The sequence below is a fragment of the Pterocles gutturalis genome, unplaced genomic scaffold, assembly GCF_000699245.1.
Source record: "Pterocles gutturalis isolate BGI_N339 unplaced genomic scaffold, ASM69924v1 scaffold19752, whole genome shotgun sequence".
Classification (NCBI taxonomy): domain Eukaryota; kingdom Metazoa; phylum Chordata; class Aves; order Pterocliformes; family Pteroclidae; genus Pterocles; species Pterocles gutturalis.
In genome coordinates, this window is record NW_010110759.1 from 4,414 (window position 1) to 31,102 (window position 26,689).

Consider the following 26,689-nt stretch of genomic DNA (forward strand, 5'->3'; position numbering starts at 1 on the left):
CGTCGGCCACGGGCGCTTTCACAGGCTCAATCCTGGACACGATTTCTGCCAGGTCCGTGAAGGAGGTGGTGGGACAGGTCACGTTCTGAAACACAACGATAAGTTTTAGGTACATTAACAAATATCCACAAAGAATCCAAACATTTTTATCATACAAAAATCACATTGAACAGACAGAAAGCTCCAGACACACAAATTCTGCACAATTGCCCCCTCAAAACCATTACTCATCAGTGAGTGATTCACAGAACAACTCCCCTGATGCAGGTCTGGTGGCAGAGATGGGATTCCCAAGTGCAAACAGCGGGATAACCTCTAACGGCTCCTTCTCTACACAACACGAAGCCTTATTAAAAATTTAGCAAACGATAGAAAAGCCCACAAAGACAGAACCTGCAGGCGCTGGACTCCGTGACTGTGCTCGTGTCGCTTGCTTGCTCTCCATCAGTGTATAAGAGGGACCAGCTGGGGCAGGCGCAGCCCCCAGGGAGCTTTCTCCTTCCCCTGGGAGCAGAAAGGACGGCGGGTGGGACACAGCCCGTGGACCAGCCCGGAGCCTGCGAAGCGATGCCGTGGGACGCTGCATGGATGGGTGGGCAGCAGCCTGGGCACGGGGGTGACCAGGACCCGCCGGACCCCAGCAAGCCGCAGAGCTGGAGCGGCTGCATCGCATATTTCCCACTGTCGCTCCTCTTTTCAATTAACCCTTTCTGGTTTCATCACTCTCACCCGAGCAGCGGGTTGAGTGTTCTCTGTCTGAGAAGCTGCCTGCTCCAGTTTCTCTTCTAATTAACCCCAACTCCGGCATTTAGGAACCACTTAGTTCCTCCCGCATGCCGTGCCGCGAGCAGCCCTCCCTGCCTCCGCAGGGCCAGGCACAAGGTCACCAGATGGAAGCCTGACCATCCCTCACCTTATTTGAAAATCCGGGATTTTGATCAGTCCAAGAGCACACACCCCCGGAGGAGAGAGCCGGGGAAGGGCTGGCAGGGGGCACGGCATCGGGCTGCCGGGAATCGCTGTGACAGTCTAACCTGTCCACGTGCTCCCCGACAGGATGGTTTGCTAACACAGGGTTTTTATGAGCAATTCTTTGCTCTTCTGGTGAGAGCACAGGTACTATGAGTCATACAGCCCCTGGGGGGGTCACAGCAGAAGCCCATTACAGCTGCAGCGCATCGCTCTCCGTTGACCTTTAATCCGTAACGAACTTTTGATATAATTTGGCACAGCTAAAGCAAGGTGTGGATCTGGGACAAGCAGCTGGTGGGGAGCGATGGACAGAGAAAAGCCCAGGGGGAATTAAAAAATGCCTGTACGAAATGAAAGAGCAGCAGCTCAGGACACATGCTTTAGAATATAGCGAAGTCGGGAAGCTCAGAAGCTCAGTTTGCCCATTAAGCAACCATCAAGAAGGGTGAGTCAGCCCAGCCTCACTCCGAACATCCGACCCAAATGGTCCCAGGGAAGTGTTTGCAGGAGGCTGTTCCCCAGGATAGGAGGAAAAAAAAGCACCTACACCTTCATTTGGTGCCATATGACTAAGCCAGGGACATGGGCAGACTCTGGCCACCAAGCAGACGCAGCAATGTTCGGGGCAATCTGAAAACACAGACTCTTACCCAGCGGCTGCGCCCCGCGCCCCGGCAGACAGGCGCCCGGCTGTCCTGGGGAGCGCAGAGCCAGCGGGACGGGGTGCGGAGGGGAGGAAAGCCCCAGGCACCCCCGAACGCTGGTCACAACCCTGCAGTGACCTTCGCCAAGGGCTGCTTCAGGAAAGCACCATCAGCTCCCGCAGACGAGGTGTGAGGACAGACGAGTAGGAACACAACCGTAGGTGTGACCGTACCACGGGAGCATCTGTCGCGGCCGCTGACACGCAGACCACCCTGCGAGGGCACACTCGGGGAGGCTGCTGCACCCCAAACTCTGAGCCCTGACACCCGAACGCCACTTGCAGGAAAGCAGGTGTCTGCCCACGCTGGCCTGATGCTTTGCAAACAGGAACGTTATGTTTGAACGCTTCCTCTTACTACTTCTCAGGACAAACCCACCCTGTCCTCAGGTAACACCAGGCAAAGAAGTGTCTCAGATTCATTTGAAACCTACTCTAAAACCTTTCTGCTGATTTTTTTTTTTTCCCAAGGAGGAAAGTATTCTCTTTGGCACAATCTTTATTAAATAAATTAGAGGAGAAAGACAGTTACCATTGTAGTCTGCTGGATTATATTTAGCTTTGACTATGAATAACACTTCAGCAGACAAAACTTCCCCGAGGAGCTCCAATTAACGGTATCGCTTTATTCTGTGCTGGAAGAGCGAGGGCTGCTCAGGTGAAGTTCCTGTAAGGTTGCTGCTGTTTGTGTCTTCAGTATTTGCATTTTTGAGGCAAGAGAAACAGTGATTGAATGATGAAAGCAACAGAAAGTATGTAAATTATTAAATATCTGGAGTTTTTAAGTAAAAATTCAATGCTTGCGACATGGAAACAAGATGAGAAGAACCTGCGCTCAGCTCTCAGATGTTGAACGCTCCAGAAATAGCTGAAGAACTGAAACAAATAGAGCATCAAAACCTCCGCTAATGAAAGGCAGGTTAAAAATATCAGCTGTTGTCCCTGGAAGATAGCAGAGCTGAAGGACTTAAGTGACTCTAATGGACTAAGAAAGAAAAAGACAAACACCCCTGTGGGAGCCCGCAATACCTGCTGTTTTGTAGAAATAAATCTACTGAAACAGAAGCCAGATGAAAAATATCTTGGTTTTTACTGGACTCAAGTTTTCTGAGGCAGAGCAGAAGATCTCCCGGGTCCTTGGGAGCACAGCCTGGACCTGAGCCTCAGCGCCAGGCGGGGGGAACGCACAGAGCTGGCGGTTCCCGCTCCATAACCCGGGCGGTTGGTTGAGTCGCTCCCCTGAACCCATTATTTTCACGCCCTTGGTGGCTCAGCCATCAGCACTTTCTGCCCTGTTCCCAAGTGCATACACAGAAATGCAGTGACGGGCTTTGTCTGCAGTACTGGACCTCCAGGAGAGCCGAGGGGCTGTACAAGCCAGGGGAGATTGTGACAGACGTTCAACGTGCTGCTTGATGCACAGCTGGAACATCGCGATGTAACTGAAATACCAGCCTGAATTACTGCATCCCATCTAATGGGCCATTTTAAAAGAAGTCTTTGAAAGCAGCACTTGCTACAGCGATGAATATGTGTGAGGGTATTACCGAAGCAGTAAAAGTTAGGGGATGAAGCAGGACATGGAACCATTTCTGAGACACGCGCAATCTTCTCTCCCTTGACTTCTCCTTACGACTGTTAACGCACATGAACAAACACAGATCAGCTTATCACCAGCCTGAACACGCGGTGTCAGAGGCAGAATGGGGACCCGTCTCCGCAGCTCAGATTAAAGTATCTCCTAGTCCACGTCATCTCCCCAGCAAGAACAACCTGATGAGTTTTGGGGCTCCCCAGGCTGCTCGGATCACCGGCTCCTTCCCACAAAGCTCAGTCCCTCCGTGCTCCTCCTGCAGCCACTCACCCTGCCGGCGGCTTGGGTGGGATCCTTCCCATGGCAGGAACTCACCCGCGTTAGTCCCCTTGGCTCCCGTCACGCAGCCAGAGCCGAGGTGCCATTCATCTTATCCCAATGGAGCCACTTCAGCAAGTGACTCACACCCTACAGAGGCTCACCTCCGGTGACAAAGGGGCTCTAGGACACCTGGCTCGGATGTGGGCATCATCCGCCCCCCACTGCTGGACTAATGCCCATCCCTGCCCTTCCCCTCCCCTTGCTCCCACCATCTCCCTCCCAGCCCAAGTGCTCCACCACCCATCTCTGGAAGACCTGCCAACCCTCAATGTCATTTTTCACCTCTATTGGCTTCTTTTAGTGAGGCTCACTACAGTTACGACACATTTTGGCAATCACTTAAAATATTATTGCTCATTTCCCTATCCCTAAAAGACAATAAAGATGAATTACTGGGTAAAACATGAAGTCTTTTGTAGCACTTGGCTTTTAAACCGCAGGAATTCAAAGGAGGATAAGGATAATAAGCCAATATATTATAATATTGTGCCCAAGTCCTCAAAAAGGTGATAACTGTCTCTTAAAAGCAACTGGAACTTCCCCGCCAGGAAATTCAGTCAGCCCACTGAGTTATGAACCAACTCTAGAAGCTAATCTCAGCCCTTAAACTGTAAAACCAAGAGAATTTTATCCTACTTTTAAGCAGAAATCTTAAACGGGACTGTAAGCACCCAGCAGTACCATGCAGCCGGTAGATTTACCATCAGCAAGCACTCACCAAACTGCCCACTAACCGCTCGGGGTGCTGAAAAGGGCAGAACGAGGTGTGTGAAACCCAGAACCTCAACAGTGCCGTGAGCTTCCGTGGAGCCTCACTGACGGGTCCACAAAATGCCTTTTCTGATAGAGGAGCGAGGAGCAAAAGCCACAACGGCAGAAATCCATGGCTTTGTGGGGATTTGAACTCTTGCCTAAAAACACAGCTCCAGGGAGGGTTTCATTCAGGTTTTCTGGAAGCATCTGAGAACTACTTGAGTCACATCCCGAAGGCCAGCAATGGCCGAGATCAACACCAGCGACCCCGATTCATGTCCTCCGTGACCAGCCCTGGGTGCTGGTGGTAGAGAGCCCCTGCCCTGGCAGAGCAGCTTCTAGCAGCAAGAACAATATCCAGGTACCACCTGAAGCTTGTGGCACAAGAAGAAATGAAAAATAATTCTTAAAAGGTTACTTGTGCCTCCCCAGCATCACTCATGGAAGCAATCCACGTGGGCATTCCCACGATGGGTACGAATGCAGCCCATCACCTGAACCCACGGAGCATCCTCTCTCCCAGGACCTGGGGACACAGCCAGAGTCCCCACCCAGCGCTGGGTGCGGCCGGCAGCGGTTAGTGCCCTCAGGGCTGCTGAGCACCCAGGGAAGGAGGAGAGAAAGGTGGGTGCGCAAACACAGACACATCAGCTACGGGTCTCAGAAAATGCTGGTTACTGGTGAGCATCCCGCCCTCCTTCAGGGACATCTGTGTTGTGAACGATTCCAGGTCACAAACACGGTGAGAATGAGACAGCAGCAGCAAAGCTGCCCTCCAGAGCGCTGCATTGATTCTTGGGTTTCAAAAACTGCATCATACGGGCTGAGGATATGGAGGGATCTCTGCACGGCCGTGCATCCGCTGTCAGGGATGGACAGACAGACAGCAGGGCTGGGGCTCCGGCAGAGCACGCTTGGGCCACACTTGTACCTGCTGATCAGAGTGGAGGAGCTTGTTCATCCAAGCTATGGTTCAAGGAAAGAAGTTTCTGAAAAACTGATGGTACTTTTTCTTGCCTAAATCACAGTTTTAACTAATCCCTGCCTGCTCACAGGAAGGACTCGAGGCAGTTGATCCTCCTCCTTTGTGCTCCTGCCCAGTTCCGAAGCTCTTGCAGAACAGCACATTTACCGCGAACACTTACGTCCGTTTTGGATTTGCAGGTCTCTTGCCTGTCTTTCAGCATCTTGTCCAGGACTCCACTCCTGCACCAGACATTAAATAAGGTTTTCCCATGCTGATATCCCACTTCCTGGAAAAAAAAGAATCAAGGAGAAAAAAAAAACATAATTAATAACTAAAAAACCATTATGTCACATCAAAAAACAGGAAATCCAGAGCTCTTCCCCAAAACCAGGATGTGCTTTTGCTGCCTTCCAGCCTCAGCTACGTAAGCAGTTCAGCCTAAGACTCCGGGAACGATGAAGCAAACAAGAGGCTATTTTAAGTCCAAATGCTAACCTGACCTTTGACCCCACGGTATGCGTGGAAAAGTGCCACCTGACACAACTATTTTTACATTCAAGCAGGCTGCTCCCAGGATAATGCCATACGAAGTGAGGCTCAGGACGCATACGTCTGCTCCTTTCCAGCACAGGCTCTTTCTTCATTAATAAAATTCATTAATTTTGGCTCAAGTCTGGCAACAGAAAGTTACCATAGGGCACCTGGTTCCAAAATCTCCTGCAGTGAGTTAAGCCAGACAGCACTGAACACGGCAGCGTTCATTCGCTGGAGCAGAAAGGATGACCCATGGACAACAACCCCACAAACACCACGTTCCGCTAATTTCACAGTGTAAGGGATGTGGGCTGGGAATGATACCATGGTGCTGTGTCCTAGCGTGGAAACAACCGGAAAAAATAAACCGATTGCTCCAAGTTCTCCTCTTTTTCTAACAGGACAGTAGAAATGCTGTTGAAAAATCCATTTGAAAGGAGCGAGCAACAGGTGTCAGGAGTCCCGGGTCCTATTTCCAGCTCTCGCCCTGGCAGCTCGTGCTGAACTTCAGGCTCGTGGGGCAACTCCGAGTGCCGGGAGCAGCCCTGGCTGAGCTGGGATTGCCTCTCCGCTGGTTTTTGGAGCAGAGTCCAAAGCACAGGAGGCACTCGGGCTGGAATTCACCTCTCGTCATCTACGGTAGCCTCTCAGCACAGGGTGGGTGTGATTGTTCAGGAGGAAAAGGGTTTTGACAGATCTCCAGCTGGCTGGGTCAGCCTGATCCAAAAGAACCACGAGAACCTGAGCTTTGGGAAACGACACGCAGCCGACCTACCATTCCAGGCTGGGACAGAAGAGGGGATTCTTGTTCTTTTGAATGTGCTGAGTGGTTACGTGGTGCCCGTTTCTGTCTCCTGTAAAATCCAGGCACAGAGGTGAAATAACACCCCCACTGCTTCCCAGCCTATAGCCGCAAAGGAACGCCCGGGATGCTCTTTAAGGTCAGCACAGCGCAAAGCTCCCCTGCGGACAGAAGTTCTTTAGCTGCACTGCAGGGAGGGCAGCTCCAGGAGGGTGCTGTCCCGCAGCACCTGCAGCGGCTCGTGCCAAGAACCTGCTCTCAGAAAGCGACAACTTTGAGAAACTGCGCTTTTCTCCAGTTTTATTCCACTGAGAAAAATCTGCCTGGCATCTTTAAATCTCTTTAACGACACCAAATTAGACAGAACAATGATTTGACAGCTTACTGCCTGGTGCTGTGGGGACCAGACCCATTTGTCACGGTTTTCAGAACGGCCAGGGCAACCATCGAGGGAAGAATATTATTCATCAGCAAAGTCTTCGCTCCACCCTTGGCAGACAGCACCGTTTGCCCAGGAGCTATGAGACACCAAATATCCTTGAGAAAATATTTACATTGGGAAAATCAGCTGGTGGCTTGGAATAGCTGCCGCTTGGTCCTTAGGACTGTCAGGTGCGACTCTGCTGGGCTTCACGGTATTACTGGTTTGGTTTAGTGTTTATAACACAGTACCAGGGAAACCCATCTGCAGCCTCACGAGTATTGTAGGTTCTCAGACTTAAAGAAGAATTGGCAGGGGGTGGGCGCGTTTTCAGTGATGCAGAAACACCTGAAGATGGAAGATGCTGCCATGGCTGAAGCAAAGAATAGCAAGAGCCGGGAAAATTACTTAACCAGAGGCAATGAGCCAGAACTGCCGTCGTTCCCTCAGCCTGGGCAGAGATGGGTTTGTTGGTGTCACTGGGGCAACTCACGTGCACAGCTGGGGTCAGTTCCATCCGTGCTGGTTCCTGGTACATAAACAAAACTAATCCCAGAGACACGTAACCTGGTCCTACCCCAACGACAGCGTCCTTCCGCTGACATTGGTGCCATGTTCCCGGTACTCCATCAGGTGCAGAGGAATTGTGGATGATGTTTTATTAATAGAAGTGTTGAAACGTTAGCTGAGCTGGATATTCTAGCATGTTGCCCTCCAGTTTCAGTGATTCACAGCCTTCCCTATAGACTTCTTCAAATCTTTCACGTGACAACAAGCTCCGTAACGAAGGGACAGAACTGACACCATCTGACAAACCCCAACTGCCCACAGCAGCTCAGCCACCCAGGAGGTTTTACCACGCAGCTGAGCAAGAATTGTCAGGAAACAGAGCGAGGCAACTGATCCGTTCGCAGGTCGTTAGACAATCACGATTACTAACTCTAATTTCTGCCGTTAATCCAACCTCACAGCCATGGTGTCATTCCAGAGCATTATTTAGCGTCAATTATCCCCTCTGTGCCAACTGACTTCTTTTACTCTCCAGCAGCTTGGGTGCTAATCAGCACCACAGACCAGCAGATCTCTGCACATGGGGGAACTGCCTTCCCCAGGACAGACTTACACAGATTTCATCGAATTTCCCGAAGTCCAGGGTGCCGTATCGGTCGATGGGCGGCCGGATGTACTCGCAGTAATCGCTGTTCTTCACCATCTCCAGCTGCCGCACACAGCACACGTACGCAAGCCGCGTCTGGATCTCGGCCATATTCAGCACCTGCCAACCAGGCCAGACACACCAGTCATGATTAATTCAGAGACTGAATTTCAGAATACCTTCTGTAGTCACAATGGAAAAAAAGCAAATTATCTTTTTTTTTTTTCCTCCAAGAGCACACAGAAGCCTGCTGAAGCCTTCACACATCAGCACCTCCATCTGTGCCCAGGCAGCGTGGACAGCTAGCCATGAGTCTCCATAACCAACAGCAGATAAGGGAATTGCCTTCACACTTATTTCTGCAGCTCAGGGTTGAACAGAGTCTTTCATTCCAGGACACAGTGGTACCTTAAGAGAGAGATCTGTGCTGAGGTGAGAGGGGCACAGGGATCCTTACAGACAGAATCCCAGGATGGGTTGGGCTGGAAGGGACCCTAAAGCCCATCCAGTGCCACGCCCTGCCATGGGCAGGGACACCTCCCACTAGCCCAGGTTGCCCAAAGCCTCATCCAGCCTGGCCTTGAACCCCTCCAGGGATGGGGCATCCACAGCTGCTCTGGGCACCCTGGGCCACTGCCTCACCACCCGGGAAAATCACCCAGAAATCAGTGATGATCTCCCCAGTGCCAGGGCAGGGATTCTGCAGAATGGCTGAGGCTGGCAGGGACCTCCCGAGATCGTCTGGTCCAACCCTCCCAGCTCAAGCAGGGGCAGCGGGGACAGGTCGTCCAAGACCACATCCAGCTGAGTGTTGAGTACCTCCACAGATGGAGACCCTACAATCTCTCTGGTTGGCCAGCGTTTCACCACCCCCAGTAAAAAAAAGTGTTTTCTGGTGTTGAGAAGGAATCCCATGCTTTCCTGTGTGCCTACTGCCACTCGGGTAGTGGTAACATTTTAGTGGGCACTACTGAGAAGAGTCAGGGTGTTCCATTTTCCCCCACCAAACACTCCCAGTTCATGCTGGGAGCAGCATGGGCAGCTCTGCCAAGGCACGGCAGGGCACAGCACAGCTACACCAGCTCCGAAAGGCCACTTCTCAGGGAGCCCAGAGCTTTTTGGGGTTATCACAGAGGAAAACTTTAGATTATAGAGCAGTACCCACAGCTTGAAGTATTTTCCCCAACTTTGGGAAGCACAAACTTTTACTTCCAATTCCAACAGGACAATGTGTTAATTGTAGTTGGGAGGGAAGAAGAAAAACCAGCATTCACCTGGGGGACAGCTGCAGAGCCAGGTAATTTAGGAAGTGCAGAAGAGTAAGAAAGAGTTGGCCTGACTGCATGTGGCAAGACAAAAACACCCCTCGTGCTCTGCAGCTCCACATTTACCAGTAGCAGTGATGTTAATTACCGCCTAGTGCTAAAATCTTCCTAAATCAACTGTTCAGAGACATGTTGGATAGAAACACTGAATTGGACAAAGTTACTTCTTTTATTGGTAAAATTTGTAATTCTGACTTTACCGAAACTGAGTGCACCTCTAAGAAAAGGTTTCTTTGCTCTAATAATTTTACAGCCCCCCTCCCAGACTGGGGCTCTACCCTCTCCCATGTCACTGCCTTTCCCTTGGTGACAGGGCACTGCCCCACTGCCTTCGTCCATGAGCGAGAGCTGAAACCCAAGGAAGAGGATGGTCTGTCACCAGGCTTGCTCGCTGGGTGAACAAGGGGAAGCTTCCAGCTCCGTACCTAAAACCAGCTGCCATTTACACATAGCCTACAGTACCTTGACTTTCTCAGCCAGCGGGTTCCACCTCTTCCAGAGCAGCCACCAGCCAGACAAGCAGTCGCCGTAGTTGGTGAGGTCTGTCTCGTCCCGGCTCCCCACGTCGATGGCGATCACGACCTTGGCGCCCATGGACCTCGCAACATCGGCTGGTGGGAAAGGAGATCGTGTCAGTGCCGGTGCTTGGCCAAGGCTTACATACGTACTGTGAGAGTGTATAACCTGACATCGTACCTACTGCGAGCATCTCTGAACGGCATTGGGTACAAACATTGGCAGCAACTCTGCCACGAAACCATTGACCCCCCCCCGGAGGTTCCTGCCCTGCTCTGGTTTAATGGCCAGACCCCAACGTGCTGCCTGCTCCATACCCACCGAGCCCGGGTACAACTCAGGGTGAGATCCCACTGCGGAACTGCTGGTAAGCATCACTGCCCTGGATCAGTGGGATGACCTGACTCTGAGGTGACGCTGTCACCAGAACCTGGGTGAAGGCAGCAGCAGAACTGGGTGGGGAGCTGGGGGGAGGAGGTGGGACACGCACAGCTCGAGTCTAGTCACACGACATTAGGTGTCATGTATAGAGCACACTAAAACCACACTAATTCTACCTCGTGCAGCAGTTCTCATGAGAACAAAAGACCCAGGGGACACAGAGAGAACAAGGGGCAGTGGCCTTAAGGAGGAGAGCTGGCAGTGCAGGGTCACCCTGGAGATGGAGGGAATGGAGGAGAGGAGCAGATGGGAACCGGACAGCAGGGCCAGGCTGGGAGGGTATCAGTTTACAAAAAGCTTTGGGATCATAGAACCACAGGATGGTTTGGGTGGGAAGGGACCTTAAAGCCCATCCAGTGCCACCCCCTGCCATGGGCAGGGACACCTCCCACTAGCCCAGGTTGCCCAAAGCCTCATCCAGCCTGGCCTTGAACCCCTCCAGGGATGGGGCATCCACAGCTTCTCTGGGCACCCTGGGCCACTGCCTCACCCCCCGCACAGGAAAACATTTCTTCCTCACATCTCATCTCCATCTCCCCTCTTTCAGCTTCAAACCGTTCCCCCTCGTCCTGTCCCTGCACCCCCTGATCCAGAGCCCCCCCATCTCTCCTGTAGCCCCCTTTCAGCACTGGAAGGCTGCTAGAAGCCCTCCAAGATTCATATTTGGAAGGGGGAAAGAAATGAGGCAACACTTCCTACTTCAAGGTCAGTAAAAGGACTGGCTGCAGCCTTTAGATATGGGCGAGGATTCTGGGAAGTGCCAGGGGAAGGAAGAGAAGGACATGTACTTCACAGAACAAATTTCTATTTCTTCCACACCCCCAGAGTCCAAGATAGTTGCCGTTTCCAGAATAGTTATGCGTAGGAAAACCACAGCTCTGAAGAGCCAATTTTGATGCTTAATTTAGAAATGTATTTAAATCAGATCTGTTCTATAACTTGGATTTTTATTCCTGGGCTCGTTCAGCCGATTGTACCTCTTCCACCCAGAGTCACCCGCGTGCGTGCTCTTTGCCCTCCCCAGTATGCGCACAGACACAACCAGGGAAGGTCAGATACAGATTTCGGGGGTCTATTTGGGGTTGTTTCCATTTCTGGTTTTTAGGAAATACAGCCCTCGCGGAAAAATATAGTCTGGGTTTGTCTGGAACATGTAAGTGATTTTGGTTGCTCAGATGCGGAGTCTCTAGCTCAGATCCTTCCTCTTCATCTGTACACAACTATAGTCCCAAACTGCAGTGACACCACACATCCCCCTCCTATCCTGGCCGCCCTCCTGAGCCACCCACTCTCCAGTGCTTCCCGACTACGCTGACAACCCAGACATCAAACCCATCCCAAAGCCACACAAGTGGATTCACACACCCTGGACCCTTCTGGGTTCAGTCCTCAAACACCCCAAACTCCACATCACCCTTCTGAACGCCCTGGATCCCACCTCTGCCGCGTGCTGGCAGCTGACCGAGACACCGACGTCCGTCAGCTGAACCCTTCGGGCTCTGGGTGAGACCATCTGAACAAGTTAATCCTGCTGCCTTCTCAGAAATACTTATTCAACCGATACTTTTCGAAAACAAACTCAAAGACAGACTACATGTTTGCAGTTTGATTTCTGCTCTCTCCTTTCGGTGAGCACTAAAGTAAATTCAAAATTAGCTTGGAATGATATGTTCAGAATATGTCTATTAGGAAATACTTCATAACAAAAAATAGTCTTAATAAAGCCATGATAAAGCAAACACCTAGCAAACTGAGAAGAATGACTCCTGGCAACCATCAGGAGATTAAAGGTGTTGGCAATATTTCTCCTTGTCTCCTTTTTTGGAAAAAAAAAAAAAAAAAAAGACAAAGCTTTGCAGGCTGTTTGATGGGCTGTGTTCTCAGTACCTTCTTCCCAACCCATCTGTGCACCTACCGGGGAGATTGTTGATGTAACCTCCATCCATCAGGAGATGCCCATCCTTCGGGTCGCAGAGGGGAGGCATGTACCCCGAGAGGGACATGCTGGCGCGGACGTACCTCCACAGCGAGCCTGCAGGGACGAGAGGGAGGAACGCAACAGCGTTGGTGGGGCAGGCTTCTGCACTCGTTAAAGTCACCGGGAGATGGAGGTTCTCCGGAGAATATCGTAGAAAGTTATTAAAGCAGTTTATTATTTTCTACACCATAATCCTGGCTAGGGGGGGCAGAAAAAAAAAAAAAGGCTGTTCAGACATACAACCAGGCAAAGGCTTAGAAACCCCAGTTTTAAGCCCACGCCTCGTATTTATTGCTTTCAAGGAGATTTCAGCATATTCCTGACGGCGGGGATCATCCTTAGCGCTTTGTTGAGCTTACGCTGATCAGGAGAGGAAAAGGCTCCTCCTGGGGACAAAGGGGTAGAAAGAATAAGCAGATTGAAGTGCAGCTAAAGCCATTATGTTCTACAGAGATACACAAAATACAGACTTTTAGCAGGAGCTGAACATAAAAAATACACCCTGTAGAAGCCCAAAAATCCTGTTCTCCTTGCTCTGTAATAAGCGAATGCTTTCACTTGTAAAACCTGTGCAAGCGCGCGGTGGTGATCTTATGTCTTCTTCAGGCGTTTCTGTTTATAGTGCTGCAAGGAAGAAAGTTATAATCTTTTAAGCTGCTAGAAATAGAAAGTTTAATCAAGTAGAAATTGATTGGATGTGTTTCCTGTAAAACATTCTGCTTTAAGGCTGTTATTTACTGGTTTCTCTTTAACATTTGCATCAGCTGAACTGAGGAGACACGGCACTCCCAAGGAGGCCAAGAGTCTTGTCTGAGAAGCGAATGTTTAAAATATCAAAAATAAATAAGACTTGCAGCGTTAGCTCACTTCTTAATAATTAACTGCTTGGTGCTTCAAACAGCAACTCTTTCCAGAAAACTGGGAATTGATTTTTTTCTTTTCTTATGAAGATATAGAACAGTTCTGTTTCTAGTTATATCCCCAGCACTCCTACTGTTCAGCACAGGGCAACACTGGCAGATTTGCCGTTTATTATTAATAGTTTTAATTGAGTTGGCACTTCCACCCCAGAAAAATGCTGATTTCTTGTGTTATGCCCCACAGATGAAACCACGATGGGCAACTGCAGCAGCTGGGAGCTTCCTTCCTCTCCTTTCGGTGAATTCTGGAGACAACCATCACCATTCTCCGGCTGATTTCTATCCTTACATTAAACTTCTGCAGGGAAAAGCAGCTGGATGGAGTGAGTTTCCCAACTTCTATGGGTTTAACCTGCTGCAGAACGGGAATACAAAACCTCTAAGAAAGGTTAAACCCCTTCCTGCTTGTTCCTGTTCCCTCGCTTGTCCTTGGTGTCAGGGTCATTGAAGGGTTCTGCAACCCAACAGCGGGAACGGACGCTCTCACCCGCTCCAGCTCAAAACACAAACCATCAGAGCCCTGGCAGCAACGGCTTCAGGAATTATCTGGGGCACCCGGCAGGTGCCGAGTCCCTGCACCGTGACCCCAAATAGACAAAAGCAAGTGTCCCACAGGGCTGCCACCGCGTCCCCACGGCAGACAGCTCGGATCCTGCTCCCCTGCTCCGTGTAAAGTACATCACAGTGTTCCACCAAAGGACTGGCCACAAATGAGAACCCAACCCAGCCTCCGCTCCAGGCACAGGAGTCTCTTTATTGGGAAACTGCTGCATTTATGGGGAATTTCAATCTTAAAATATTTTGCTTGCATTAGGTCTGATTTATGACTAACACACCTGCACTTCAGGAGGTGTTTTAAGGAAACAGAATGGTGTCAATGGACCCATTTTCTCTCTAAGCAGTGAATACAGCATCTCATTTAATTCCTTCCCAACAGCTCTGCTCCTTTTTATCTGCGTACAGCCACAGTTTGATGCTCAGCAAATAACAGGGAAGGGAGAAACAAAAGGAAAGATAAATTTAAAGGCAAGAAAAATTCCAGGAACAAAGGGTGACACTGAGTCTCATCATTATTTACGACCGGCTGCTGGAGGCCGCCCGCAGACTCACCGTCGGTGTGGACCCTCATTGCCGAGGCGGTGATGTCGGTTGTGATAGTGAAGTACGGAATCCACAGATCCTGCAACACAGGAGGTCCCAATTTTACTAAATCCGTAACCTCGCGCTTGAACTAAAGCCCACGTCTAACACAAACCACGGTAACAACCTCTGTGTCTCAGCAGACAGCTGTGGATACAAACCTCTGCACGGATGGAGAAAACCCATCAGCCCCGTGGTTAAGTCCATAAATTTGTTTCTTATGCAACTATTTCAAGCAGAACCAAGGCAGACAAAAATCCTGATTTCCTTTTATTAATAGGAAGAAATACTTGTTCCAGAAGAGTGTCCAGCAGCCAGAGCAGCGCAGAACCCTCATCGCTCACAGCAGAGTTCACCTCCTGCCTGGCAGCTGGTTTTCTGCCAGGTGCAGTGTGGGCGTCTGACGATAACTCTGATCTACAGAGATCCCTGGGCTGTTTATTGCTGGAGGACAAGGTGAAGTGAAGACTCACCTGTGATATATTCGGTTTTTATCCAGGTCACTCAATACCCGCTGCTCTTGGCCTCCCTGGAGACACAGCACTGACCTAGAAACACCTTTGGTCTCACCCAGCACGGCCATTCTTGTGTGTCACCAGCCGGTTCCACGCAGGGTGGTGGTTACCCACTCCACAGCACGTCCCCCGTAACCGTACCCACCATGGATGAGCCTGTAACTGCTCAGCTCCCCGGGACCCCAACCCCAGCCTGCAGCGGGCAGCACCTCCCTCGGCTCGGTTCCTGAGATACCGCAGCCCAGGACAGAGGGAAGAAGGTGAGCCATGGCCTCTCGCCTTGATGACTTTCAGTCTGCACCCCATGGTGACACCGCCAGGGTCAGTTCAGAGCGATGCTGAGAGACCCAATGCTGCCTCGAGTCAAAGGGGACAACACAACGCTTTGTGGCGTTACCTACAGGAACAAGGGATCCTGCAAGGCAGGTCTTCAAGAAGACCCCAGAGGTTGCTTGAGATCCTGCCGAGTAACACAGCAGAGAGGAGCGTGGTCCATAACCACCCAATCAGCGGGATGATGTACAAAAAGAGTGGCCAAGCAAAGTCCTTCACAAGTTCACCCAACAGGGCTGGACCACATCAACAAGCCCTGCTCCTGCCCGGGGAGGTTCTCGCTTTTGTTTCGGCCACGTCTGTACTCACACCCCACCAGCTTTGAAAAACTGCATGGGAAGGCGAGCTCCCATCTGCACGGGAGTTTGGTGGAGAGGGGATACTTTGGAAAGTCTCCATGGTGTCCACGGTAGCCTGCGAAGGGGAAGGAGGAGGACTTGTCTGAAGAAATCAGACTGATGCCCAGAGGAGAGCAGCTGATAGTTCTGTCAACCAGCAAAGCTGAGTCCAGACTGCAGAGGTGAAGCTGCTTTCCCAGCCAGTTCCCGGGACACGGTGGCTGCGTCTGCTCCAGCTGCGCTCTGACATGCCCTAAACTCAACCCAGGGTTTGGACTCCAGCTGCCAGGATGGGCTGAGCAGCAATCCCTCTCTGGTCAGTCCGTGTTCCTGGTGTACGCTTGTGTGCTGTTCAATTCAGAACTCTGCCCTGCCCAGAGGGAGGGCTTTTCCCAGCGAGTTTCATCTCTTGAGCAGCTCTGCAAAGACGGTGGAACTGGGGACTAACAGATGCTGCACCGGTATTACACCCAGCTGGTGTAGTGGATGGATAAAGTGGGATGATGAGAGTATTAGGGGTGCCTGCCCATGCTAAAGACATTCTGATGATTGCAGATCCCAGTGCATTAACCACATTTTAAGCAAAAATAAAGGAATGGGGAAAGAAGTCTATCTGACGCTTCCTTTCATATTCACGCAAACATGTGCACGGAGGAAACTAAACGAGACCTATGACGCAGCAATAAGGACTGCATCTCTCGGATAACGTTTCAGTTTTTTTTGGGAACAGAGCATTATTCAAGTCTGAAACAGGACTTTATAAAAGTCTTTTCTGATTCCTCAAACCTGAGCCTCCAGCTGAGATGATTTGCAAGAGTATTCTGTGCTTCTGGCACAGGGATAAGAATTCTGAAGCCTGGTGCTCTCCAGGAAGGACGGATAATTTCAGAGGAGCAATAACTATATTTCTTGAGCAATATCTTTCAAGCGCCCTGCCCTGGATTTCTGCGTGCTTTCCTGGAAGGACCGGCACAGGCTGATTTCCTCCCGTTGAGCACCTTTGGCTGACATCTGCAGCAGCGATCCCGGGGGCTGCTGGTAACCAGGGCTCCCCCGCAAACGCTGCTGGGAGCCAGGAGACACCTACGGACAAGGGCTGGCAGAGAGCAAATCTGGGAGAAAATGGAAACCTCCCTTCCAGGGTCAGAAACGACAGTTCAGCGTCAGCGCTGCTGCTGCCTGGCCCTGGTGCAGGAGAGGGATGAGGGCACCCGTGGGATGTGCAGGAGTGTCACAGGAGTGCCACCTCGCAGCCACGGGCTGTGAAAAGCAGGATGTGGCCCCAGTGCTTCCTGGTGTTGAGCTTTTACAGAGACAGAAGGGCCAGTGCCCCCCCCCAGCCCCTTAGGTGGGAAGTTCTCAGGTTCTGCCAGCATCACTGTGGATCCTCCCAGGAAGGAACGGTTGTGACCAAGCACCCAAACACCGCCCGTGTCTGTGAGGCTCCGATTAACTCTTGGTGAGATGTATTTCCAGCTGGAAATCATTGCTACCCACCCGCCTCCAAAACCATCCAACTACGGAGAAAAGACGGATGGTCGCAGTCTGGGTGCTTTGACATAATGCTTTAAGAAAACATTTGCACATTTGTTCAAGGCTTGATGTGTCTTGGTTCAGCTGCTGTTACTTTATAAGTTCCCCTTTACACTCGGGCAGCTTTCAGTTTAGTGGCCAGTGGCATGACTGGTCAACCTGCGCCGATAACACGAACTTCAACAGAGGAGTCACTGTCTCCTTGCAGAGCTACACAACATTTCTCCGTATTTATCTGGTGGAAGCCTTCCAATGGGAGGAAACCCTCGGGCACAGCCTGAAGGGTTGAGCCCATGCCCCTCAGCACGCACAAAGGTGATGATGTTGCACGCCTCAGAACTGGATTGCTCTTGGACAAAACCTTCCCGTGACCGCAAGGTTAGAACAGATCATACCCCTACAGCTGTTAAAAACTGTAAGGAAGGAACCCACTGCATCTTAAAGGGATGTACAATGAATTGCTGAAATCCAAAAATAGACCAGGGAAGCTGGGGCCACCAAGGCTCAGAGGAGATTTTCTTCCATGTTGTCACTCCCTCCTCAAAGCTCTGCTCCGCGTCACCCTACAGCCTCCCACTGCCACGTTCCACCCACAACTCACACCAGGGTAACCGAGACCCTGCTCCACGCCGCCGCGAAGGTCTCAGGGCTTTGCACAGGGCAGCTCCTCAGCTCCGTCAGAGCTCCTGAGAGGAGCTGGTTGGGTCCCTGGACCAGCACACATCTCCCATCCCGCACTGCTGGAACCACAGATAGGAGCTGAAGTGCTTCAGGAAGGATACACATGATTAAAGAACTGAGAGGATGGCTTGTGCTGCCCGAATGATGAAACAAAAAATCCCAGTCTCAGAAGGACTTATAACTAACCCCTGCTTGTTCCCAGCACCATCCACTCACACAGCAAAATGCTATTTTAAGCCACGTGATGATTAATCACTTACTTTCATACTTGCATTTAAGTAGGGAATGTTTTAGGTTATTTTTAATTAATACATTCAAAGTATATATAGTGTTAATTTTCTACATAATCTTTCATCACAAGGATTCCAAACACAGCAATAATTTGATTAAAACTGCAAATAAGGTAAGATTGCAAGACCACCCAAACACTCTCTAAGCTTGGTGACCTGGGAAGACAACCGCTGATAATGTGCTTTATCAGCCGCTACTGCTGGGGGACTGAGGCTAGCTGGGATTCTGAACGCGGCCACCGGCTCAGGCAGACCATACAACACCTGGCAATCACTGACCGTCACCAGATGCAAACTGGGAAGCGATACACTTGGATGTTACTGCACTGTTCATAAACACTCACTCTAGCTTCAGAAATAAAATTTAAACAAGCCAACCCCATTGCTACCTTCTTCAAGACCTTCTTCTGGTGTGCCCTAAGCGTCTCTTCGACTCGATTTGTAGAAAAATAATGATAAAACAGCCTCAGCAATTGTACTTCAGTGACAGTTTTACAAACGCTCAAACACAACAGAAGTGGCTACAAATACATCTACTCCTTGTGTTCTCTAAATCCGCCAAAATGAAAGAATAGGCTCCTTGCTATACTCAGGTCACATCACATTCACAGGTTTAACATGTTTTCACTCATCCCCCAGCCCCAGATCTCATATTAGCATGCAAGGAAGGTATTGCTGCTAGAACAGAACAGCGACATCGTTACTGTACAGAAAGAGAAGCACCCTACCTCTATCTGCTTATCTTTGAAGATGTTGTTGATGCTTTTGTTAAACGCCGCTCCAGAAAACATTGAGGTTATTGGATATGTCAGATCTAGAATAGTCTTAAACACTGAGTTCATAACCTAAAAAGGAAAAAAAATAAAGCAGTTCAAAGGTAAATACATGCAGGAGCCCACACTAACGTGTGCATTAATGTATGCAATTCCAGAGACATCATATTCCAGATGCTACAGCACATTGGAAGCATTGCTATTGCCAGGGCAAAAGTTGTCAAGGGGATGGAAATACAACTACAAAAACTGCAACCAGTAACTCCTTGTATGGTGTCAGAAACGGAAAACAAAAAGCAGCAGGCTTTGCAGCCCCTTTGCAATCAGGCTGTGGAAGAACGTGCATTTGCGTTGCTTCCCCTCTGCCCACCAGTTCTAAAGCAGCGGGCACAGGCACGGGTTTCTGCCTTAACAAATGGACATGAACCATATCCTTTAATTCTTGATTTTCTTTTTTAAATAACCAGAAGATATTATTAGTTATCTCCCTCTTCATCATCCTTTCCACAGCGTACGTGTGGTTCACCGGCATGGAAAGGAAATAACAAATCCATGCTATGGGAAGCTGTATCTTTATCCATCTCTTCTCATTCGTGGATCACACCCAATTTTTCTTCCAGTCTTCAATCTTTTATCTGCCTCAGCGTAAGCACTTACAAAAATGTGGATGTGATTCTTTGGGACCACAACAAGGTTAAGTCAAGTCAAATTTGCAAGTTGAAGAGCTTCAAAGCAAGTTGAAGAGCTCTAAACACACTTTCTATATATCAGTGTTGGTTATTTTTCATTCCCAAAGGGAGCTGGGCTCTCCACCCGCTGCTTGGTGTTTAGATGCTGCTGCAGGCACACTGCATGAGCTGGACCAACCCCGTCCCGTGGGGTTCCCAAAGCTCGACACATACCCAGGGTGTCACACAGGCACTGCCAGATGTGTCTCTCCTAAACACACACATACAGTAATTAAGCTTTCAGGGATTCTTTTATTATTTTTATTTTTTTTTTCCTCCATTTCAAACACATTGCATCTGTGCACTAACCTCCAAGATAAAATGATGAAAGCACCTAAACCGTATGGCATTCTGGCCTCTGTATTTGTCCCATCACCACGCTATTGGTCTCACCTCCTAGTAAAACCTCACAAAATTCAGTGCCCAATATACAACATCATACCCAGTTCAAATGCAATAGAAGACCCAAAAACCCCAATTAACTCATTCGCAGTTAAATAGTGTTTCACTGGGTAAAATATTTCTATTAGAGGAAATATCTTCTCTCTCTACATGTGCTCTATAATTTAACAAACAGCCAGCATGGCGTTGTACCCAGGCAGAGACCTGCAGCATGAAGCAGCCCTAAACCTGCAGCCTAGCGAAGGCTCCGGCATCCACATCTGCCACGATTTACTCCAGCAGTGATTTAAAGGAGAGCAGGACTAGCCCACACTGTCCTGGCCAGCTGCTTTCAAATATACACATTTATCTGCCCAGAGAATACATGTCCAAGTGTAAGAAAAAAAAAAATATTCCTAAAAACAAATATATAAAGAGGAAAGCTGGGAGAAGGGCAAAGCCTGAGCACAAACCCAGTTATGAACCCGTCACCTTCACCCAGACCCTCACTGTAGGTTCTGATGGGGCGAGGACAGTGTGCCAGCCTAACTATAGACACGCTACCCACAGCTGCAGTGTTCAATGGAATTACTTTTGTACTTAAAACAGAGATTTGGTCTCTGACATTACTTAGAATGATTAAATCGGGGAAAGACTTTTACGACAAGTCCTTTATTTGATACTGAAGAAAAATCTCTCCAAGCCAGCAGCAAACACTGGGCTGTCCTTGTTGCAAATGATCTTTACAATGCTGCGCCTCTACATTTTCCCTGCAATTAAGGCTCGCAGGAATCGTGTACATGAACAAACTACTTCTAATTAATGGTTATTGCTTAATATTCTCATGTCTCAGAAGGGGAAGATGCCCTTTTAGCAGATGCTGGTGGCCAACACTCTCCCTCAGCCTTCCAAGAATAGCAGCTCCCACTTACCGCTCTCAAAATAAATGAACTTAAAGATCACCCTTTGGAAAGGCAGCCAGAGCCTTCCGACTTCTGCTCCACTTCGCACATCTCTACTAACCAACAGCCCAAGGGCCAGCCCTGGTGTCCTCAAGAACGCCGCAGCTCCGGCTCCCACAGCACGGTGACGGGAAGCGCAGCCTGGAGGCACCTCTGCCAGCTCTCCTGGGACAGAGCAGGAATTCTGCAATTCCTCATTAACGCCTCCTGAACCTTCATTCCTACAGCTCTGCTGCAAGATGGGCTTTTTTACTAAGACGACATTCCAACCCAAAATTATTTTTAAGAGCTTCCCCATGGTGTAAGGCAACTTCCAGAGGGAAGGGAGCAGAACGAGAGCAAACGCAACAACGATGGACAAAGCTGGGGATGCCCCATCCCTGGAGGGGTTCAAGGCCAGGCTGGATGAGGCTTTGGGCAACCTGGGCTAGTGGGAGGTGTCCCTACCCATGGCAGGGGGTGGCACTGGGTGGGCTTTAAGGTCCCTTCCAGCCCAAACCCTTCTGGGACTCTATGAAATCTCAGTTGCAATCTGTGGCTATTTTGTTCTTTGATGCAGAATGGCTGGAAGCTGCTGTCAAACCTCAGGGTGTCCCAGGATTTTTCAATGTTCCCGAGCATAAAAAAAAGCCAGGGTATGGGAAAACTTGTTGCAAGAACGAAAATTTAAAACAGCAGAATAGATTAAATATTTTTTAAACTGCTAGAGATAGCATCCAGAATTTCCTTTAGTGCCTTTGCAGTGTTCACATATAAAGTTTCAAAGAAACAAGTGAAAGAATTCACATAGAAAAAGATGTTAAAGGCAAAATAGAAACGTAACTCAGGCCAACAGTTTCAGATAAACACTACGGGGCAATATTTATCCCAAAGGCAGGAATTACAAATAAGAGAAATTCAGATTTAACAGTAAACTATGAAGAAATCTCAACTTGAAGAAAATTAAAATTAATCCATCTAAGAAACTGTAGCTATCTCAGAGTCCAGTAAAGGAGAGAGGCAAGGGAAGTGAATGTATGTTTAAAAACAGATTCAGATGTCCTGATCCTCTAATATTAACATGCCATTTGCATGACCATTAATTGACATGGTCACTCCAGGGCAGGAATAGGACGGGTTGGTGCCTTATCTGGACACTTCAAAGCAATAGGTATGCTTGGATTTTGCATGCAACCTTTTAGATGAATTTCCCAAATTACAATACTTGATTTAGGGTTAACAATACAAAAGGAATAGTAAATATGAAAACGATTTTTTCTGTACCTCTTGTTATAACACACGTTTAAGATTTAACAAGAACACACCACACCCAGCATTTTTGTTTTCTGTCGTTAATCATCTCAAACAGAATTCCACCCGAGAGGCAACCAGAGGGAACGCTTCAGCTGGCTTACAAGGGAAAAGCAGCCTGCCCTACTTTAATTTTTGCAAACAGAGAAGCCTAGTGAATAAAACCTTCCAAACAGGTTGATAAAGTTTTAAAGACGCAATTAGAAAGCCCAGCCCGCAGCAGAGCGCCCTGGCAGGACGACGCTGTCCTCGAGCGCCAGCCGGATGACACCCAGAGCGGGTTCTCCGCCGCAGCTCATCAACCCCATTTCAGAGACAACACATTCATTTACGTGTGATCTGGAGCAAACCCCTTATTTATTTAGGATTTTCTGTGCACTTTAAAGCTGCTGTAGCTCCTGTTACCTTTTGCTGTGCCTGAGCCAGTCAGTCCCAGTAACCAAGACTCCCATCACCGGGAGGACTGGGACCAGTTTATTTTTCTGATCTCCTCTGGTCAGGAGCTATCTTTCCCATAATATCCTGCCTGCTCCTCAAGCCAATCTCATTTGGCAACGCTTGCCTGCCCAGCTCGGCTGTTGTGTTTGCTTGCAGGGATCTGTCCTTGTAGCTGCTGTTGCACAGGAGGAGCTGGCACCGGAACAAACACAACAGCGTGGGATGCAAACGATGTACAAAACACACCGCACCTACCGGGATGTTCTCCCTCTGACCTCCACCAGGAAAGGCCCATTTCCAGTCCCCGTTCCACCCTTCCTCACCGGCCCTTCTGCTGGTTCCCCGCTGCCCCGTCTCCTCCGCGCTCCATCCTCAACCCACCCCGGGTCCAGCACGGGCTGCGGGTGTGGGATCACCCTGTACGGCAGAGACCACCCTTCCTCCTCCAAACCCCCGATGTAACGGATCACGAAGGGCATCGGGACCCAGTCTGGCAGCAGGCTGATCTGACCCAAACTGGGGCTGATGGTTCTGCCCCCCAGCAGCACGGCTGCCTTCGCACGGGAGCTGACCTGGCCAGAAACCAGCACGAGGGGGGGGAAAAAAGTGATTAATTTTTGGCCAGATCAGCTCATTAAAGCACAGTATCCCCCACTGCACCAACACGAGGGCAGCGTTAGGGCGAGGCAGAGCCTCACGACTGAGACCTCAGGAACCCCCCTGTTTATTTTAGCTGTTGCACAATCACAGACAGCAAAGGACTGCGGCATCCTGCCCAGCAATTCCTCATTCTCACAACGGGAAGCTTTTCAGCTGCACATTCCTATAGCCACATTCTCTTCAACAGTAGAATATTCCATTCTTTGTGAAATATTTATACTTTGAAATATTAATTCTCCAATTAAAAAAAACAAGAAAACCCAACAAGCTGCATAGATGAAAGTTTTTGTTTGTGTGTTTTGCTGGTTAAACCCAGGTACAGAAGACACACAGAGGCAATCTATAGTAACTAGCCTGGCTGGTAAATTTTCATAACCCTCTGTATTTTGACAAAGGAGTCATTTATTTCTTTGTTGCTTCATTAGGTCCAGAAAACAAATCCCATTAAAAATAGCCTTTTCTCCCAGCCCCAAGCGTACAACTAGAGATACACTGATTTCTAAAAATACCAAAAAGAGAAATAACTGCAGGACAAAACCAACATTTATTTTGATGGATTTAAACAAAAAAAGTAAATAAAAAATTCAGAGTTACCTAATCCATCAAAACAAAGACATTTCAAGAACTCCCACAGGCTAAAGCACCAGGCTGCGAGGTTTTGCACAAAGAGCACTCAGCAATAACCTTCACCACCAAAAGCTCCCAGGCTTTAGAGGAGCAGAATCAGCAGCTTCTGGAGCAGGGAGAGCTCAAGCCTTTGTGAATAACGTCGGCTTCACGAAGGATGCTCCCCAGAGCATCCCATGCCCAGCAGCCGCCTCCTGCAGCGGTCCTGGCCGGCAGCGGTGCTGCTCTGGAGGACAGCAGGAACAGTCCTGCAGCTTTTGGACACGAGGAATTTGTGGTTTATCTGATGGATTAGTCACCTCGCTCATACCCGGTCCCTTCGGGTGGATCTGTGAGCCCCCAGCAACCCCCCGGTGTCACACGCAGAGCTGGTGCTCAGGGAAGGGAGCTGCTCTCCTTGCTCGGTCTCCAGTCGCTGCAGCACGATACCAGAGGAAATAACTCAGAATAGCCCCTGTTAAAAGGATTTGTAATCCCTCAAGCTACTTTGTACATTAGCTGTGCTCTGATCTCGGAGAGAGGGCTTTCATGGCTTTCTCCCATGTACAATGCACCCGTTTTGCTGGACAGTGCTGTCAGCAGTGAAAAGGGCTTCAAACAGAGCCGTCTTTGCTTTTTTTTTTTTCATTCTCAAACCCTTGAACAATTTCTGGTTTGGATGGGGACCTGGCAAGCTTGTCAGAACACTCATGAAAAGCCTCAAGAAAACCCGTTCTTCATTAGTAAGATGACACGTTTGCTCTAACAGAGGTTATTAACCTCTCCTCCAGCTACTTACTTGCAGATTTCAAGGTACCAACACCCGAAACTGGGCCAGAACCTGCCCTTTCCTTTGTGAAACCTTCTCTGAGCTTTGCAATCTGTGCTCAGAAGTTAATCAATAGATTAAATCCCTTCACTTCGTCTTTAACTATTCCTGGTCAAAGCATGTGTGCTTCCAGAGAAGGCTGACAAAGCTGGAGAGCCGCAATGCTGGAGATGAGCCGGCTCGATGGGAGCACAGCCCCGGGAAGCCCAGAGACCAGCACTGCCAGCTCTGCATCCCCCCTGCACGGGAGAGACCTGACAAGTCAACAGCCAAGAGGAGATAATCCTCCGGACAGATGCAGGGAGGAAAAGTCCATCGCTCCAGCCTAACCGAGAGCACGAGAGAGGGCAGCGAGCCACGGAGCGCTGGAGGCGAGGGAAACATCGCGGGGAGGCGTCACCGCGTGCGCGCCCTGCTCAGGGGCTGTCCTGTAAGCACCCGATAGCCAGCCGTGGGGGAAATAAAGAGTGCAGGGTTAAATGGGAGCCTGACACAAGTCAGTAGGGTTGGTTTTATGTCCTTAATCTCTGACCTCCCGCACTTTTGCAACTGCAGGGAACTGCTCTGTATCATAACCTGTTCATGTTGCGGGTGCTTCCCAGCCAGGCACAGGCAGCTCTTCCATAAAAATCCACAAAATCCACATTCTTCTAGCAAACAGTGCAGAGAGGTGAGACAGAGCCCCGCGGTCCTCTGCCCACCAGGACAGCACCAACGCGCGGGGGCCTCAGTGCGTGTTTTATCGCCCCAGACTGTCTAGCTTGCAAGGTTTCTTGCCCAGAGGCAGCAGATTTCATCTCAAAGCCGTGGCAGGTCAGAAGGCACTTGGGAAAGGTAAGCAGTACACACCTGCCAGCGACAGCCCCTATCTCCCCCTAAAACTCAAGATCTAAGCAGACCCAGACCTCAATCCAATTCTGAAAACTCCCCGCGGTGCTTCCCTTTCAATACACCGGTGTGAAAACAGGGTTTTCATATAACCAACACAAAGATGGACTCACACTGCAACTCCCAAGCTTCAGAAATAATGTTGGTCTTCACCATCAGCCAGTTTGAACCAGGCACAACCTGGTGCTCGCACAATTTTCCCCCAATATCCTATCAATAAACTCACCTGCAGAAGTCACGATTTAAAACAGCCTTCCCCAAACCTTGGTTAAACTGTGAAAATATGGGTCTGCTTGTATTAAATACTTGACTAGTTTATGAAATTGCTGCTGACACAGAGAACAACCAGTCTGGAATTCTCAGGCTACACCGTGAATTACACATTTGGTATTTAGTTTAGAGAAGAATTACCTCTGTCAATCAGTTCCACTGAAAAATGACAGCATGTGAGAACGAGAGAGAGAAAATTACACAAAAGAGAAACACATTTGGTGAGAGTTGGAAAGGAAACAGATTCCAGCACGTAAAAAGAGAAGATCAAACAAAGATAAACACAGGCTAACACACTTGCACAACATCACTCCGCGGTTATACTGTGCCTGGAGTTTGTCTCCCGCCGCCACGGGGCCGGCGACGCCTGCCAGCAGGACAGAGCAGCTTCCCCAGCACGGGCATTTTTTGTCACACAGATACCCAAGTGCAGGTGGTGACACCTTCCTTGGGTGGCTGCTGCCCGCTAAGGGTCGCGGTTAAGCTCCTACGCTCCATCCGAGGAGAGCAGGGTGACGTTCCCCGTGCTTACCATGGCCCACTGCCTGGCTTTGATCCTCATCTGGTTGTAGCTGCGCTCCTCGGCGTACAGGGCACCCATGAAAGCACCGATGGATGTTCCTCCGATCAT

The 26,689-nt window shown here is 49.6% G+C and overlaps 1 protein-coding gene across 1 annotated transcript; it reads right to left on the reverse strand.

Moving 5' to 3' along the window:
• LOC104461809 (patatin-like phospholipase domain-containing protein 7) lies at window positions 1-26,689 on the reverse strand (the record flags this gene model as incomplete). The annotated part of the gene is made up of 8 exons (XM_010073526.1): window positions 26,591-26,689; window positions 23,129-23,377; window positions 14,514-14,583; window positions 12,421-12,537; window positions 10,011-10,159; window positions 8,191-8,343; window positions 5,441-5,596; window positions 1-85 (listed from the first exon to the last, which is right to left on the reverse strand). Coding segments are annotated over exons 1-8 (1,078 nt in total), but the record flags the coding sequence as incomplete, so codon positions are not given.